General features: G+C 42.4%; 1 protein-coding gene across 1 annotated transcript in view; it reads left to right on the top strand.

The window, feature by feature from the left end:
• The window catches only part of SYN2 (synapsin II), a 167362-nt gene that overhangs the window by 123134 nt on the left and 25752 nt on the right, over window positions 1-18476 (top strand). The window contains exons 6-9 of the mRNA XM_064432211.1: window positions 3707-3769; window positions 6204-6346; window positions 11575-11649; window positions 15168-15270. Of these exons, the coding sequence (XP_064288281.1) occupies window positions 3707-3769; window positions 6204-6346; window positions 11575-11649; window positions 15168-15270 (384 nt within the window). The remainder of the gene's footprint in view (window positions 1-3706; window positions 3770-6203; window positions 6347-11574; window positions 11650-15167; window positions 15271-18476) is intronic.

Raw genomic sequence — 18476 nt, 5'->3', positions numbered from 1 at the left:
AAAGGCCACCTTCATTATTTCACTTTTAATTTCCTTTCTCCAAAGTAAGCAGAGCAAAATTAGATTTAGGCTGATGCATATTCCACAAATAAATTACATGGAACTAGAGTGGTTAAATGAACTTTGCTTGGGGATTATTGGAAAGATAAATATTTAAACACTGAACTTGAGGTAAGTCATGTTTATGCAACATCTGGGGGTTTTTTGTCACTGCTTCTCCGCCCCCTCTTTTTTTTTTTTTTTCCTGTTGTGGCTTTTCTAGTCAGCTCAACCCCGAGGACATGAAAGCAGGGTGAATACCACCTTCAGAAAACTCTGTTGTCTGTATTGTTGCCAGCAGAGGGGTTTTTTGGCTTTTTTTTTTTTTTGCAGATAATCTTTGCCTGGGTCTATTTTTATAGAAGTCTTTGATTATATTTCACACTATGTCTCAGTTAAAAGAATTCAAAGTACATTTAGAAAAATTTAAATTATATCTCTTGGGGAAAAAAAAACCAGCTTGTATTGAAATTGTTCAAAAATATTTAAATTGCAGTAGAACTTAGAAACCATTGAGCACTATAGTGTATGAATCTGAAATTTGAATGTTTTATTTTTAATTTAAAGACTTTTAATCACAGGGTAACACTCTATTAACCAGACTTAGAAACTCCAGAAAATTTCTGCAGTAGGGAAGGGTATGGATTTCCATTCCCTGTGGAAAAATGCAAACACCAATCCATATGGGGACTGTGCTGGTTAATTCTGTAGCCACCTACTGGGTCACTGAATTACCTGCACCACAAATTAGCCAGGGTGATATTGGAGATATTGTGGAATTTTATCAAATTAAAACATTCCTTTTTACAGTAAAAACAAGCTAAGCACAATTATGAAATCTTTAAGTGGCCAGATCCTGAAGATTGATACAATGAAGTATTTGCCTTTTAAGTTCTTAGTACAAAAAATTCTTAAAATTTAAAAGTTGATGCAGATGAAACGCTAAGAAACCATAATTAATAATAATTATCCTTGCTGTTGTGACATCAGTAAGGGAATAACAAAATGAACTGGCTTTTTAGATTTTCACGCTCATCTAGAAGTGGCATTTATCCTCCCTGGCTAAAATTTGAATATTCACTGTTGTTATTTTGATTAATGGCATTGGATTGGCCAATGTCAGTGTGCTCCTCAGCTGTTTGCATATGTGCTCCCACAAGGAGCCAGGAGTTTTTCCAGTTGCTACCAATATTTATTACCAGTCCAATCACATTCATACATGACTATACATTTTGAAAATTTTATTCCACCTTTGCCAAATATTCTGGTTTCTGTCTAATTAATAATAGTGGTTTATTGCCTTGTTATTTAAGTTATAACTCCTGGTAATCCCGTTTTTTATTCTGCTGTATTTTTTGTATATTATATGTGTGTGGAAGGGCTCATGCAGTGCAGACCCTTCCATCTCTCACATTTATGAACTTGGCAGATTTCTCAGTGTCTCTGGTCACTCTTTGGGGTTTTCCCTTCAGTTTTTAATTGCCAGAAATAAATTTCTGAATTTTTAGTATGCAGAATTTTTAGAATGTTTAGAATTTGTAGAATTTTTACTTCCCTGATTTTAAGAAGGCTTTCCAAAAATCCACAATATTTTGCAAAATGGCCTTTTCCCCTCAGTGATACTTTTCAAAACAAACAGCTTTTATAGCAGTAATTCCAATATAAATTATAATTATCAGTAATTATAATGCAAATTAAAGGGAAATCCATGGATCTGGTAAATTTTCACCTCACTATCACACTTGTATCATATATAATGTTCACCAAATGCAGGAATAGTCTGGGCAGTGCCTGGAAAAGAGCATATTGGGAGTGGGATGGAAGGATTCAGGTCTGGTTTTCTGTCATTTCCATGGGCCATTTCAGGTTTTATTGGGAGAACAACCCCCTGGCCATGGGTTGGTGGCACAGAGGTGCTGCACCATGGCAGAGGGAAAACTGGAATAGATAAAATCAGAGCAGGAGTAAAGGAAAAGCTGCTCCAAACCCAAAATAACAACTGCAGAACCTTGTGGACCTGTCCCAGGGACAGCTACAAACAAGAGAAGTGCTGGGATTACTGAATTTTGCCTGTTTGGTTTTTTCCCCGCTGAAGTTTGAGCTGCAGCATCCAGAGGCTGTTCCCTCAGTCTGTGCTGGGATGTGGTGGAGCACGTGGAATCTCAGGATCAGGGTCCAGAGAAAATGATGTTACTGCACTTTTCTGAGGGAGAAAGCACTTTTTTTTCTTTTCCTTTTTCTTTCTTTCTTTTTTCTTTTTCCTTTTTATTTTTTCTTTTATTGTGAGTTGTGCTGGTTGCTGTGGGCCACAGAGGATTCCACAGCTTTGGGATCACAGGAAGATCCGTGGCCCTGCTAATTACAGGAGTGCCATCTGCACTGCTGTGCTCAGAGGTCTGCAGCCTTTCCATGACAAACCCCACTGCAGTGGTTTGCAGCTCAGACACTGAAATGGGCTGCTGCCCTGATGAATCTCCAGTCTGGCAATGATTTGTTCCCCTCCTACTCTCAAGAACTGGAAAAAGAGCCTGGTTTAAAATCTGAAAGTGATACAGCAGTGACTGGATGTTGACTAAGCAGGAACTTTGGTTGCTGCAGTTTAGCAAGAACTTCATTCCTAAATTCCTGTAGGAGTGACCTCTACTGTGTAATGCGAGTGCTTCTGGTCATTCTGAAACCAGTCAGTGTCTCACAAAACCTCCAACAATTCTTAGTTGATGTTCCAGAGCATCAGCTTTGCTTCTGACTGTATTTACTGTGCTGGAATGTGGCACTAAAGGGAGGGTTTGGCGCCTGTAACACTGTCCTGCTGCTGCCCAGCTTAATTACATGTTGAAGGTGTTTCAGCTTTTTATTTCTAGTTATAAACCTCTTCTGTGAAATGAGGTTTGTGCTTGAGTCATAGAGGTTCAATAGGTGCAAGTTTTAAGTGAAAAAAAAGAAGTGCCAACAATGGCCATGACTGGGAGATCTCAAACTTCTTCAAGTGAATGATGGAAGTACAAGTGGTCATTCACAGCACTTTTTGAGGGTCAGAAGCATACCCATATCAGTGGATAAAGTGTTTTCATATGCTTCTGTATATTTGATTTCCTACTCAGTGGTTGGATTGCTCCAAATTATTCCCTGCATTCTGGGCAGAAGCTGGAGCCTTCTCTAAAAAACTTGGATGCTCTGTAGCACAATCTAGGACCTGCCTTTAAAGCAAGTTTTTGTGAATTAGACATCACTGGTTTGATAAGTGGCCATAAAATGTATTTACATTTATAAATAGTGGAAATGAAGGGGAAAAGGTGGTGAATTTGGCATCATTGCTGATTATAGCCTTGGAGAGTGTGATTTTGTGAGTCAGAAAACACAGAAGCTAAGCTTGAAATAGGAAACAGCAGAAATTCAGTTCAAAAAGTGAAGTAAAAAGACATACAAAAAATGTTAATATTAAGAAAAGTTAAGAACACCTATTGTCTGTATTGGGAATAACACTGTGCCCAGAAAATACACCCAGCAAGTCACCAGAACACAGAGGATGAACAGTTGGAGGCTCCACATGGCCAGAAGAGCTTTGGCCCATTACAATCATGCTTCATTAATTTCCCTAGACTGTGCTGTTTAATCACGGAGCTGGTGGTCGCTCTCTTCTCTAATGTTCCTGTTTTGTTTCCCCCAGCTCACAATGCCAACCTTTCCTGTTGTTGTGAAGATTGGACATGCTCACTCAGGCATGGGAAAGGTGCAGATGCTACTTGTTGCATGTTGGGACCCTGGGGTTTGTCCCTTACCTGTGCATGCTCCTTCCTCCCCTGAGGTTTTACCTTTGATCTGCTCAGACCTGTCTCGGATCCCCCCTTGCAAATCTCTGCCTGTCCCTGCTCAGAAAGCATCTCTCTTTAGGAAAATTAAACATGCCCAAAGTATTTTTACAACTTGGCCTTTGCAGTTTGAGAGTTGCCTTGTGTGGGATGTGCTTTGAACTGTGCTGAGATGCTTTCTGCAAGCAAAACCTTGTTTATTAATGTATTGTCTGCACTGAAACTCTTCAAGAGTCAAGGTCTGTTGCACAATCCAAATTTTGGAGCTGGGAGTGTGGGAAGGTTTTGCCTTGGTTCTTTGTTGGTTTCAGCTTGGTACTGAACATTGATTTCCTGTCTTGATGTGTTGTCTGTGGTTGTTTCATACCTCTGTATAACTGCTGCTTTCTTTCTCCAAAGTAATTGCATTTCAGTGGTGAGTACAGATGTTTTGGTGTCACTTATCTCACAGTGCTGGGCCAGTGGGAGAGCATTTAAATCCCATTTTCACTGCTATCAGTGCCAACTCCTAATCCTTGCAGTGTAACTTCACTCACTGAAAACATTTCAGTGCTAGAAGTGGTGAGATTTTAAGACAATTAATCAGAGAATAGTTACATTTATCATCGTGAATCTCCAAAGCTCCATGAACATAATATTTGCACTATTTTCAGATAGAAAACAGATTTGATTACAATTTGTACTGTATGTTATTTTTTGCCTATGACTGTTTTGCTTTGTTTCATATTTAGTAAATAATTGGAAGTCCAGCAGCCAATTTAATTGAGGGCAGAGTGAACCACTAATTAAACTGCACTTTCTGTGGATGGCATATGTGAAGTGTTAGAATGTTTATGCTGTAATTTGGATATTCACCTCTCATTTAGAGAAAAGGGGAAATAATGCACAGACATGTTCCTCGTATCAAATGTCTAGAAATTATTTTTCCTTTTAGCTGTGCAATATTTAAAACCCTCCAAGATTAAATTCAACCAGAAAGCAAAGGAAGGTTCCCCCTCCGTGAGGACACTGCTGGCAGCAGCATTTCCAGAGGTCCCACTTAAACCCACACAGGCCAGTCAGTCTTCAGAAAATCATGTTGAAACCAGGCCTCGTGTCTGGTTTGTGGCTCTCAGATGGCAAATTACTCTGTGTCTTTCTCCATCTGAGAGCTGGGGGCAAATACTTAGACTTCAGGCTTTTATCTCCACCAAATTCCATTTATTGTCCCACCTCCCAGCCATGGCCCTCAGGTTTTCCAGTCCCAGGAGAAGGAGAAGCAAGCAGGGTGCTGGGCTTGCAAAGAGCTGCAAACTCCTCATGTTGGCCACCATGGGAAATCCTGACCCTGCCTGCTGCTCACCACTCTGAAATGCCCTTTGGATCAGAGCCCCACTTCCCTGTTCTCCAGTGCCCAAGGCTTCTCTCGAGACCCAGCCCCTTTCACTCCTGCTTGTTCAGCTCTGAGCCCCCACAGGGATTGTCCTCCCTGTCCAGAGGTGACGTCCCTGTCCTCCCTCTGCCCTCCAAAATCTCCTTCTCCTCTCCTCTAGATCAGCATTCCCCACTTGTCCATGCCCCTGTTCCTCCAAGGTGTAAAAGCTGATGGGTTAGTGTCACTCAGCACCCCAGCAGAGCGTTCCACACCTGGGAAATCCCACCCCTGGAAAGCCCAGCTCCTTCAGAGCAGAGGGAAAATGAGAATAATGAAAATGAGAATAATGAAAATGAGAATAATGGGAAAATGAGAATAATGGAAAAATAAGAATGAAATCTGCTGCTCAGAGCCAGCTCTGTGCTCCCTGTGCTCCTGCCCTCCCCAGGATATCAGGACCCTTCAGCTCCTCCCTCATGGGAAAAGCCGATGGCATGATGTGAAAATTCCTGGTGGGCTCCACATATATTCAGTTACCTGAGCAATTTACAGAATGATCAAGAATCTAAATCCATTGGAATTGTATATCACACCTAATCACACCTAAAAAAACAAAATTTTAAGGACTGCAGATCTATAATTGACTAACATAAAAAAAAATAAAACAAACCCAAAAAAAAACAACAACAAAAAACCAAACAAAACCCCCAAAAACAAACAAACAAAAAACAAACAAACAAAAATTTAAAAACCCCAAAATAAAATTTCAGTGCCTGCAAATTGCTTTCTCCAAATGAGCAGGTAATATTTTGCCTAGAAAAATAGATATTTTAAAGCAGGAATGTTATAGAACGTAGAAATCAAATTAAATATCTCCTTTTTTAAATTTGTCAGAACCATGCTTCTCACAAATGCCGTTTGCAACCGAATTCTACATTTTATTCCTAATTACTCTTTTCTTCTTTTGTCTGTGCTGTGTTCTTGTGGCTTGATGGCTCCAGATCAAGGTAGACAACCACTACGATTTTCAGGACATAGCCAGCGTGGTAGCACTCACGCAGACCTACGCCACCACTGAGCCCTTCATAGACTCCAAATATGACATCAGGATCCAAAAAATAGGCAGTAACTACAAGGCATACATGTGAGCCAAATCCTTATGTTCTTTCCTGCTTTTGTTTCAAAACTGATAAGCACCAGTGAGATTAAAGGGTGTTGGATGAGTCTCTGAGATGGTGCCTCCCTTGTGACACCCTCTGGAAAGAGTATTTTAGACTTTCTGGATTTATCCAAATGTTTTTTATCAGTTGATTGTGGCTGGGAGGAGGAGGATGAGACACTGGCAGCTGAGCCTGCCAGAGGGGTTTTGCTGCTAACTTGTGTTCAGTATTTTCATTTAAAGAAAGGAACAGTTGAAAGAGGGTTTGGTTACACAGAGGACTTGTTAATTCAGATTTCTTCGTACCTTTTCATCAATTTAAGGACAAATTTTCTTCAAATTTTTCTTCTCCCCTCTGATGATAAGTTGGATGGCATTCATTCACACAAGCAAACCAACTGTCACACTTTAATGGAAGAAAGTCCTCTCCTTTCAACATAACCCATCAAAGGAACAATCCAATCTTGTAGTGCCTCTCACAGAGATCATGCAAACCTCTTCTCATGTTGGAGCCCAGGTGTTTGTTTAAAGACCATGGCTAAAGGAGAGGCTCAGAGGATGTTTCAGCTTCACAATGACATTCTGCTGGAGCAGCAAACCAGTTGTCGTGCAGCAGTTGAGCTCTGGTACCTGTGTTTATGCAGATTTTTACTCCTTCAATTATCAGGCAGTGTAATCTGACAAACACTTGTTTCATATCTCATTTTTGTGACAAGTTAGGTCATCTCATGCCTTTGTTCCCTTACACTTACAATCCTGAGGCAGGGAAAATGTAACAGAACGTGGATAAAATAATGGACAGAACATGGATAAAAATACACAGTTACATGTCCACACCCACATCCAAACACAGGGATATTTCTCAAGGAGCTCATGAACATTGGAGGGATCAGTGAATCCTTGTAAATCATTTGTAAGGTACATTCAAGTTCTTTATCAGTAAAGAATTGCAAGCAAACCATAAATACTGAGAGAAACTGGAGTTAGGTTAAAGCAAATCCATAAAATGTTTTATCATTTAAAAGACAGGGCTGATGTTAAGAATAAAACAATTTAGAACAGCCATGAGGAAATAGAAACTTTGGTCCAGGGTGGGAGAAGGGGAAGAATTTCTCTCCTTAGGTTGATGTTGGAAGGCCACACACTCTTGAGTTCTCACCCAGACCTTGCTGGCACAGGATCTGCTGCTCTGCCCTGGCCTGGCACTGAAGGGCCACTTGGGAAAGAACATCCAAGGTCTGGCCTTCCCAAAACTGCTCAGAAATCCCTGCTCCCTCACACGTGAGGGGCTCAGGAAAGCCAGACCTGGTGGAAGCACAGTTCCCATGGGTCAGATCCACCCTCAGTGTGGACCCCCAGTCCTTCTGAACCCAGAATTCGCTGAGCATTGTGAAATCAGCGTGTTGGAAATGTAAGTTGTACGGTAAGAAGGCAGGATGCCCAAAAAGCTCAGGAGGATGCAGAGGTTTCTGGAATATTCAGTGGTTTTGGTGACACAGGACTGTGATTTCAGCTCCCTGTGTAACTCAGGTGTGCTGGGCCTTCCCCACCGCTCCCTACAGGCTTAAACAGATGCCACAGCTTTTATCCCCCAGCCTTCCCAGGAGGGTTCATTCCAGTTCTGCTGGTTTGTCTCGCACTGCTGCTCCAGACCTGACTTTCCCTGGCTTTCCCCTCTCTGAGGGCTCCCATCCTACTTTTCTGACAGCACCACCAGCGTCCCTCTCTCCTCCTGTCTGCGCCGGGCCGTGCTCCAGCCCTGCTGTTTTCCCAGACTGCTCCAGCCTTCCTGTCCCTTGGTCCTGTCCCTCATGCCAGAGCTGTTCCCAGTCCCAGGATGTCCCCCAGCCCTTGGGTCCTCCTCAGTGCCATTCCCCAGCCTTGCTCTGGCCCTGCTCCAGTCCCAGCCCTCTTCTCCCCACAGACCTTCCCATGCCACTCCGCAGGGCTTTCCTCTCTTTTCTCTCCTTTCCTCTCTTTTCTCTCCTTTCCTCTCTTTTCTCTCCTGTCAGTGCTTTGACAGGCAGATTTCTTGTGTTGTGCTTCCCATCCTTCCCCTTCCCAAATAAACAGAGATGATTTTTCCCACTCTTACACTCTCAAGGGCAGAGTTTAGGGATAAGGCTCGGCACCTGATGGCTCCAATACGTGGCCAGGTACCAGATGCAGTACTGGGCTCATCCCCCGTGTTAGAAATCGGACCACAACATTTTGTAGAAGAGAACCCCACTTTTTTTTTTTCCCTTTGACTTGAAATTTAAATGCTGTTCAGCGTCAGGAATAATTTTGGAAGAGTTAACCATGGTAAATTTATCATTCTGAAACATAAATGTTTCTTCTCTGCAGAAGAAGCAGTTGGCCTAAGGGACAGCAAAAATAAGTTAAAATGACAGCCTGTTCCTCCTACCTTTTTATTTATTTTTAAGTTTCTACTCAGAAACTCTGGGTTCATCCAAATGCTAAAAGCCTAGCAATCATTTTTTTCTCCGGATTCTTTCATCCACTTAAATCACACACCACAATGAAATACGGACTCATTATTACAAAGCAGCGTGGAAAGGAGAAGATTTACCAAACGTCTGAAGAATTCTTCATGTGCACATACATATACATGATGTCAGTAGAATATTGTTCTACAGCTGGTTCTCATTTTGCTCTGTGACACAGGAACAGAGCACTTAGAGAGCCACCACAAAAAATACCAGCTGAACATTTGTTTTTGTAGTTTAAAAAGAGTTATTAAGAGCCTCGGGTTTATAATTCTGTGGGAAATTGTGGTTTAAGTGGATCCATGAGTCACCAAACACTGGTGCTTATCGTCTGTCAGTAGAGATTATGGCCAAAAAAGTAGGATTGGATCCCTGTAAATACCACAGCCCCTCTGGAGGCTGTGTGACACACACTTAACTGCCCTGGGCACCCGGGCAGCATTCAGCTGACTTCAAGGAAATCCAGTTTAAAAGGGTCACACACCATGTAGAAAAACAGAAGTACAAAAGCTCTGTATCTAAATCTCCCCTCCAAAAGCAGAGCTGCAAGTCCAAGGCTTAAAGTTCTTTGATCAAAAGGTCAATAAACCAAAAGCAAAGCACATCAAGCAAAGGAATAGTGCTGGAGGATCAAACCACAGAGCAGGCTGCCTACCCAAGAATAGTAGGCAGACATTTCTACATATTTTTTTAATGACAAGTCCCTGTCCCAGCAATTTGGATTGGATACTGCAAATGCTACTAAATAAAGCAGGAAGGTGTTGGAAAAGGGGAAGCTCAAGTTACTATGAATTGTTCAGCAAATCTAAAACAGTTCTTCCTTCTTGCAAAGACCAAATCGAGTGCAAACATGTTAAGCCTAAGTGTAAAGCACTTAAAGGTGTAGGAGTTGTTTTATTTATTGTTCAGTGTTTGGTTAAAGAGGAGGAAATAATGATGTGAAAGGCTCCTGGCAATTATCAGAAGTGAAGAAGGGTGGGAAACCTACATGTTTCATATATATATAATTACAGAAATCATCTCTGGGGCTTAGGGTGTCTGGGTGGATATTTTTGGATCTGTTCACCATGATCTCTCGTTTTGGAGTTCAGTTGTCAAATCCACAATCTCCTATGATCCCATCAGTGAATTCTGTGTCCACAGCATTCCCCAGCCCTGCTCTGACTCCTGCAGCACCCTCGCAGCCAGCCAAACATCCATTTGGAGACCTCTGCAGGAGCTTTTCCCAGTATGGAGGGAAAATAGGGCTTAAATCTGGCCATCTTTGCCTCTCTAGTCAGTGGTGCTGGGATTCCATCACTGCAGCTGAGCATCTGGAGCTAAATACTGGCTAAAAGCCTTCAGGATAACTATTTCCCCTCATTTGGTCACATCTTCCTTCCTAAAAGACACCTGAAAGAGTGCATTCTGATGAATTCCCATGAGAAGTCTGCCAGAGGATTGAACTGTGATTTGTGGGATTTTCTTTCTGATGCCAAATGTCTGTATGGAGTAGTAATAAGCCTAAAATTATTCATTTTTAAGCAGGTACATATATATAAACACCACCTTAAAAACTGAGCAGAAATCACAACACAACCTCTCTGCTGGGTAAAGTTTCCTTACACACAGCACTCAACAAGCACCTTCTCTTCTCTTCTCTTCTCTTCTCTTCTCTTCTCTTCTCTTCTCTTCTCTTCTCTTCTCTTCTCTTCTCTTCTCTTCTCTTCTCTTCTCTTCTCTTCTCTTCTCTTCTCTTCTCTTCTCTTCTCTTCTCTTCTCTTCTCTTCTCTTCTCTTCTCTTCTCTTCTCTTCTCTTCCCTTCCCATCTCTCTTCTCTCCCACAACACAGGACATGCCATCACAGAAGAACTTTATGCTTTAAAATCTAGCAAATTTTATAAGGGTCCCAGAGAAAAGTCAACATTCCCCCACAATTGCCACTGACCCTCATAATTAACTTAATGGAAAAAGGAGAGAAAGCTCTGGCTGCTGCCTGATACACTTTTAATGCATTGCAGATGTTGCCTTGATTTTACTAACTGGAAACACTTCATAACTTGTGTCCATGGCCTGTTCCCAGTACAGCATTTAGCTTTCACAAAGCAGTAATCTTCCCAGCCCTGGGAGCAGTCCTAAGGTCTGAGGAGGAAAAAAACTTTACATGTTTTCTTTTTTTATTCTTTCTTAGCGGTTAAATAGAAGAAGGTGTACTGACACAGAGTGTTTAGGTTATATCAGTAAATAGCAAAGAGTGAACACTGGAGAAGAAACCAAAATCCAGCTCCAAAACACACCTGAAATCGCTTCAGAGGTGTTAGAAACATAAATGTGCTGCTTTTTGAGTGTTGGGACACAGTGGGGTGGGTTTGAAAGGAGAAGCTGAAGCTTCTTGACATTTACCTTTGCAGTGCCAGTGTGTTACAGATAATTCAGTGCCTTTGTAGCTGGCACTAGCTCATTTCTAACACTGCCCCTTCATCAAAGCAGGCTGGGCTTTTAGAAAAAAAAAACTTAAACAAATAAATGGGGAACAGAAATTTCCCAGCCATTCTTTGTACCTCCAGTAGAAAATGTATTCCTGACAATGCTCTTCCAACCCCTCGTGGTTCAGATGTTCTGTTACAAGCTGCCAGCTGGGGAAAAGGTGTCAGCACTGCTGCTGCACTCATGGGAAAAGCAGAGGCATTTGATAATGGGAATGTGAAACCACTGGCTGCCTTTGTAATGTTTTCCCCCTTTCAGGAGAACTTCCATATCCGGGAACTGGAAGACAAACACGGGCTCTGCCATGCTGGAACAAATTGCTATGTCAGATAAGTAAGTGGAGTCTCGTGTAAAAGGTAATTTAAAAATTAACAGAGTTTGATTTGAAGTGGATTTTTAAAGAATCCCATTGTTGGTACACAAGTCACAGTAAGTGCATGCATTGTGTTCATTTGGGGGGAAAGGAATCTCTCAGTCAGGGGAAAGAGCAGAGCCAGGAGTCCCACGTGGCTTCAGAGTTACCCAGCCACACTCACAGCCTTGGGGGTTACATGAGCCCATGGGTTCCTACATCCACCTCTGCTCCTAGAAAATGCCTGGAATTCCCTCCAGAAAACTGAATTTCCCAGATTCAGCCTGTCAGTCATTTCTCCTGGTTCATTTGCCCTCTCTTACCCACCAGTCTCGCACCTCGTTTAAACTTTCCTCCTTCTACATCCTACCATCCTCCTACATAACCAAGCAATCCAGTCGGCACTTTGCCTATTTAAATCCCATTTCTCTTTTCTACTTTCAATCCCAAACTCCTTACTTTTCATTTTATAAATTTCCACTGAAGTGCACTGTGAGGCTTTTTCCCCTGTTGCTGGGATACACTGAAGCTTTATTTCCCCTGTGCCATCATTCCGGCTCTGTACTTTGGTTTACTGTGCTTTTCCTTTTCTTTCCCCTTCTTATCCTGGATAATTCCTCCAGTCCAGTTGAAAACATTCATGCAGCAGCACTTTGAAGCTCAGAACTCTTTTCTCAATCCCCCTCATTTGCTCCACAACCCATAAACCTCTTTTTCTTGAAAAACAAAATCTCAGAGGCTTTTGAATGGCTATGAATTTTCTGCTGTTCAGCTCCTCCAAAGGCTGCCACCAGTGGAAGCTGAAATAAAGTCTGTGCAGTGAAAGTGGAATTTAAAAGGTGTTTTAAAGTTCAACAGTAGTCCTGGCTTGTGGGATTGTTTGTTTGGGTTTTTTTTTTTTAAAGCTTGGAACCTACAACTTGGTGCCTCTTACGAGCTGAGGGAGACACAGGAACAGAATCATTGCCTGCCCTGGAAAGGTGAAAACAAGAAAGAAAGACAGGAATTCCATTTCCCTGCTGTCCAAACCCTGTCTAGACTGTGTCCTCACTGATCTCCCCTCTGGGCATGGACTGCAGCCACATTATTTTCTCTTTCTCATTCCCTCCCACCTCCCTCTAGAAAGTGAGGTTAAGTCTTCCCTGGGAGGGGGAGGCAGAGTGAGCTCTGGGCTGTGTAATTACAGCCCGTGGGCTGTGTGCAACACACAAACTCCACTTGTGCCCCCAGGAAAGCAGTGCCAGAGGATGGGAAATGCTCCCCTGGCCCTGCTCCTGCTGGAAATGCTGGAAATGCTCCCTGAGCTCTGCTCCTGTTTTTCAGAGGCAGTCAATAGAGCAGAATGGGGATTTCCCCATGAACACACCGGCCAACAAAACCAAACTTCCTTCGTGCTGGTGGGGCCAAAAGCACGGGAAAGGTGGGTGTGCTCCCTGAGGAAAGGGGGGGTACAGCCCTGCTCCTGTGGGGTGCTCACAGCAGAGCAGGGCACAAGGGGAAAAAAGCCTTTTCTGAAGGGCTGCAGCAGGTTCACAGCACAGCAAAACCCATCAGATCTGCTGAATTTTGGGTTTAATACACCCATGGATGGGGAGGAAGTGCCTTGAAAGCACTGTCTGGTGGGCATTGTTGGCTGAACACAAATTTCAGAGGAGAAATTCAGAGAAGAAAGAAGAGAGTGGCAGGAAGGGACAGGGAGAGGCAGCACATTCAGGGTCACAATTCCTCATTTACCCCTGTTCCAGAGCTCCTGCTGCCCAGACAGCTGTGCCAGCTGTGCCCACCTCACCTGGCACACCTGCTATTGCCCACTGGGAGCAGTCCTGGATCTTTATCCTTTACCTTTACCCTTTATCCTCTCTCCTTTGTTGCTGCTGTTCCCACTGGCTCTGGGAAAAGAGGCCCCGTGACCTTTTGTCAAACCTACTGTGCAAGCCTTGGGTTTCAAACACTCCAGGCTGCTCCCTCCAAAACCTCTCTTTCCAAATGGATTTTTCCAGCTCTGTGTTTGTTGGCAGAAGATGGGCTATTAAATATACTTTCATAAATCTGATTGATGTTGCAGTGTTTTAGAGAAAATGTCCTCAGTTTTGTTTCCATTTCAAGTCCAGATATTTACTGTTCAAGACAAGTTTTGTTGTCCTTGTGACTTTCTAAGATACACAATATTTTACAGCCAAAAGAAAAAAAGTTATTTATAAGCAAGTGCATGCAAAAAGTCCAGTCAGCCAGTGCATCTACAGATGTTGAAATTGTCAGGCATCCAAAAAACCCTCTTATATTGGACAAAAAACATGTTTCTCACAGGAAAAAAAATTATTTTCATTGCTAAGATATTACCATCAGGATCTTTTCAAATCAATTTCTTTGTATTCTGCTTAAAAGAAAAACTTTTCCATTGGAACAGATTTGATATAAGAAAATATAAAGAATGTGACTTAATAAGTTTACTTGGAAAGGATGCTGTTACTGAAGATATTTATATGTGAATCAGACTCTCAGCCCAGCAAGGAATTTCCTTTGATCCCACAACGAAATCAAATGCTTTGTTTATTACAGTAGGGGTTTTTTTCAGTGGAAAATACTATGAGGTGGCAAATCCATCATCAGGGCTCCAGGGCTGGAGCAGGAGAGGGGCAGGAAGAGGAAATAGCTCTGCTTTAGACTCAAGAGTGAGCCAAGAGGAAAATTCATGATAAACTAATGCTTCAAAAATGGGGTTTTTTTAGCAAATCATGCCCTTCAGTTGGTGACATCACCCTGCATCATTCCAGGATCATTTCCTCCCTGCCCAGCACTGCTGGGAGTCACTGAACATTCCCAGTACCTTTGCTGTCCTGGGATTCAGCCCTTGCCTTTGGGCTCTCAGAGCTTGTGCTGCAGGATTCACAGGAATTACCTCACTCTTCTTCTAAATAAATCCTTCCCCACCCCGTTGTTGGTCAGATAATCTCTTTATTCATGGAGAAAAAAGGAACATAAATCATACTGCTGCTTGTAGGATGGGTAAAGAGTCCATCCTCAGTCTCTCACCATGATATTACAAAATAAACTGAAGAATTTTTGTGCTCAACTCTGTATGAAATTGCCTTATTAGGAGTTGTAGAATTCCTTGGAATCATCTAAATTCCACTTGAGTTGTGCTGTAGTTGTCTGTAACCCTACATGAAGAACATAACCCTTGTCTGCATGCTCCACAACCCATATAATGTCATATTTTTGGTCCTTCTGCATCACCTGAAGGGTTTTCCTGCCTGGGTTTCTTTCTCCTTTTGCTCAGTGCTGTAGGAATAAAGCCTGGCTCCTTTAGGAAACAGATAGGCCACGATCTAAGATGGAGCCTGTCCCTCATTTTCTTGATATAGGAACCAGACCCATCCAATGTAGTGAAAATTCTGAATTTAGGGTGAATGTAATATTACATACATTATTAGGTGAGCCTCTAGAAAATCAAGAGCCTGATGAGACACTCACAGAACAAATTATTTTTGTGAAACAGGTACAAGCTTTGGGTTGACACCTGTTCTGAAATATTTGGTGGCTTGGACATCTGTGCTGTTAAAGCTGTACATGGGAAGGATGGAAAAGATTATATTTTTGAGGTAAGAAATCCTGCTTTTTTTTCAATATCTGCCTTTAGCTATTACAAACAGCCAGGGAAAGAACCTTTCTGATAGCTGGGCATTGGCTTATTTGTGTTTCAGGCAAGGCTGTGTATTTTTGAGCACTGTTTCAATCATGATACAAAGCCACAGGTCCAAATTAGTGGCAGAACTTGCTGGAAAATGTAACCCTATGGATGGGAATGTCTTTTGGTGTTGGAGGAAATGTACACAAACTGCAAAACAAAGCCAAATGTGGATGGCACATTTTGCTAACCCTGATGATTTCTTTCCTGAGCAGCCCTAGCAGCTTTTCCAGGAAGGTTTATAGATAGCACCATCCCAAGGGAACCCCAACAAAATTATACCTTGCCCTGGAAAGGGAGATTAAGGTTGTAGTGGAAACAACTTACTTTTTTTTTCTAGCTAAATATTGCCCTGAAGATCTGAATCCTCACGAATCAGTTTCTGCTGTAGGTAATTTTGAAAAGTTGAAGTTTTTCATTCACTTTGAGTTTTTTTAATGGAGAAATATCACTTTGTGTAGCCATAAAACAAGTTATCATCACTTTCCTATTACAATTTCTTCAGTATCTTCCACTTTCCTAGAATTTTATTCAGTAGGTGGGCAAGGATTCCAGAATCTCCTCACTCCAAAAAAAGTTGATAAAGCAAAAAGGGTAAGCTTTTTAAAAATGAAATAACCACTGCAAATTCTGTAATGGACTGAGACTGCCTCACTTCCTGCTGCTCAACAAATGCCCTGATTTTCCATGCCACAGACAGCCATCATTTCTAAAGCCCAGAATTCTCAGAGCTGCAGGATCCATTGGGAGCTGGCTTTACAGAGCATTTTCATCAGGGTGCAGAATAGACCTTGCAATTAAAAAAAAAAAAAAAAAAAAAAAAAAAAAAAAAAAAAGTGGATGGAAGTGTGAAAGTGTGATAATTCCTGCTGTTGTCTGGAATCAGCTGAATTGTCCTGGAGATGGGCATGCTTCATCAGCAAGGACATTTAGAATCTGTAAAAGACATTGAAATGTGGGGCTGTTTGCAAAGATCACATCCACCAGAACATCTGGAAAAATTAGGACATATCAACAGTACTTAAACTGCAATTTTTACAATGAGGAATGGAAAACTGTCTGCACCAAGCTTGGGAGAATTTTCTCCTTTTGTGTCCTTTCAGCATGGGAAAATAAATGTTATTAAGGCTGGCACGTGCATGGTGCACTCAAGGGAGCTGAGCAGGACAGACAGTCCAGAAATCCTGGGCTGCGGCTCCATCCTGGGAGCTGTGGCCTCGTGTTTCCATGGGGATGCCACACCTAAAACGAGGAAAAAGCGAGGAAAAAACAAGGAAAAAACCGAGGGTTTGGGTACCATTGACACCTTAATCCTGCAGAGATCACCTGACAAGGAGCACACAGATTCCCTAATGAGTGAAATAACGCTGGCAGATTTGTTCTTCCTGATTTTCACTTGGCACATTCAGCCAGTGTCACCTCCAGGAGGAAGGCACAGGTGTGTGTCACCCACCCTGGGGGGAATGGGAATTAGGGGAGCATTCTACCCAAGTTTTCTCCAGATATCCAGACTAGTTTTGCTGAAGAGGACAAAATACAGAAGTGATGTCATTATTCAAACACAAAACCACCTGTGTTGTTCTGTGGAGGTTCGGGCTCTTTGCAGATGTTGAGGTGGGGGATGTAAGAGGTAACTTTGCCTTTTAACAGAACAGATTTTCTAAATGTGGTTCCCTGGAAAAAACTGCCTCCTCCAGAGGAACACAGTGGTCCTTCCTGTCCTACTCCAAGGAACTGGCTCCCAACTCCTCCTAGGGAGGAATGAACTAATTGAAGGATGGCTCAGCTAAGCAGAGGGGCTGTCAGGTTGATCAGGATGAGGGCCAAGTTATGATTCTGTGTAACAGCCTCATCTCTTCATTTGGTGTCTGTTCTTTCCCCCTCAATGGGAATTCTCAGCTGCCAAGCATCAGACAAGCTGTAGAAGCAGGATTTTTATTAACACATGCTATTTAACTGCAACATGGTATTTAACTGCGTCCCCTCTTCTTACTGATGAGACATCAAATCAAGGCCCATTAAACTTTTAACTTTTTAAATATGAGGACTTTTTCCCTTTTTAAATTAACACTTCTGAGCTTTCAGTGCTAGAAAGAGCAGAGCATTGTTTATATTTCTGATCCCACTGAATATTATCTTTCCTGTTTCATTCTTGGAAAAGCAAAGATCTGGGAAACTAAATAAAAGCTCAGAGTGAGGTGATGAGAGCAGTAAAAGAGAACAAATGTAAGAGAATCCTGTAGAGTGGCCTCCCAGAAGTCTCCCAAATTTTGTTTTAGATTAAATGGGCTGCTGCAGGTGTCTTTCCCACTTGCTTCATTTCATCCTGAGCTAAATTAAAATTAGCTCCCAAGTGGTATTTTTGTCTTAGAAAGCATTTCAAGAAGAAAACTTTCACTGAAAACCAACAGAGGAAACGAAGAAACAGTGCTTGTGCACAATTGTTTGGAAAGTTCTGCTCTTGGCCTCAAATCCTTCAGAACCTCAGCTACTTCTCCTGTCCTTCCACCCAGGATGAATTCCTGTGCTCAGCTCAGGGAGGGAGGTAAATCCAGCTGTAATTGCTGATAAACTCAGAAGTCTCTCAATAATTTCTGCTCTGGAACCTTGCTGTATTCACACACCAAAGGGAATGGTTTTGCCCAGCTCTCATTCTGCCAAGCATGGACCTTCAAAATCACCCTGATCCAATTCCCCCTTCCTCTGTACTTACCATTGATCCTGTTTTCTCCTGGAGTTCCTGGGCTTTTCCCTCAGGAGATCCATCTATCCTGCCAGACTCCCTGGGCACTGACAGCCCCCTGGCTGCTCCATCATGCTCCTCTTGTATTTCAGCATCCTGGGAAATGCCTTTTCCCACTTTATCCACAGGATTCTTTACCTTTTGCCCTTCCTTTAACCTCCCCAGCTCTGCCTTTCCCAGCCCTTCCCAAATCTCTGCCCAGCACATCCCAATCCTTGGGGGTGAGCAGCAGAGCTGGGTGTGGGCAGTGGCAGTGGGAACTTCTCCCTCAAACACCATGATCCCTTTGCAATTACTGATATCTTATAAATGCTCTGGCTGCTTTAGAAATCCCACTCCATTTTCCTTCCTAATTACAGAATTTGTCTTCTTTGTGC

This window comes from Passer domesticus, chromosome 9 (genome assembly GCF_036417665.1).
Source record: "Passer domesticus isolate bPasDom1 chromosome 9, bPasDom1.hap1, whole genome shotgun sequence".
Lineage (NCBI taxonomy): Eukaryota > Metazoa > Chordata > Aves > Passeriformes > Passeridae > Passer > Passer domesticus.
Note: the sequence above shows the minus strand (reverse complement) of the source record. Positions and strands in the feature narration are given on the sequence as shown.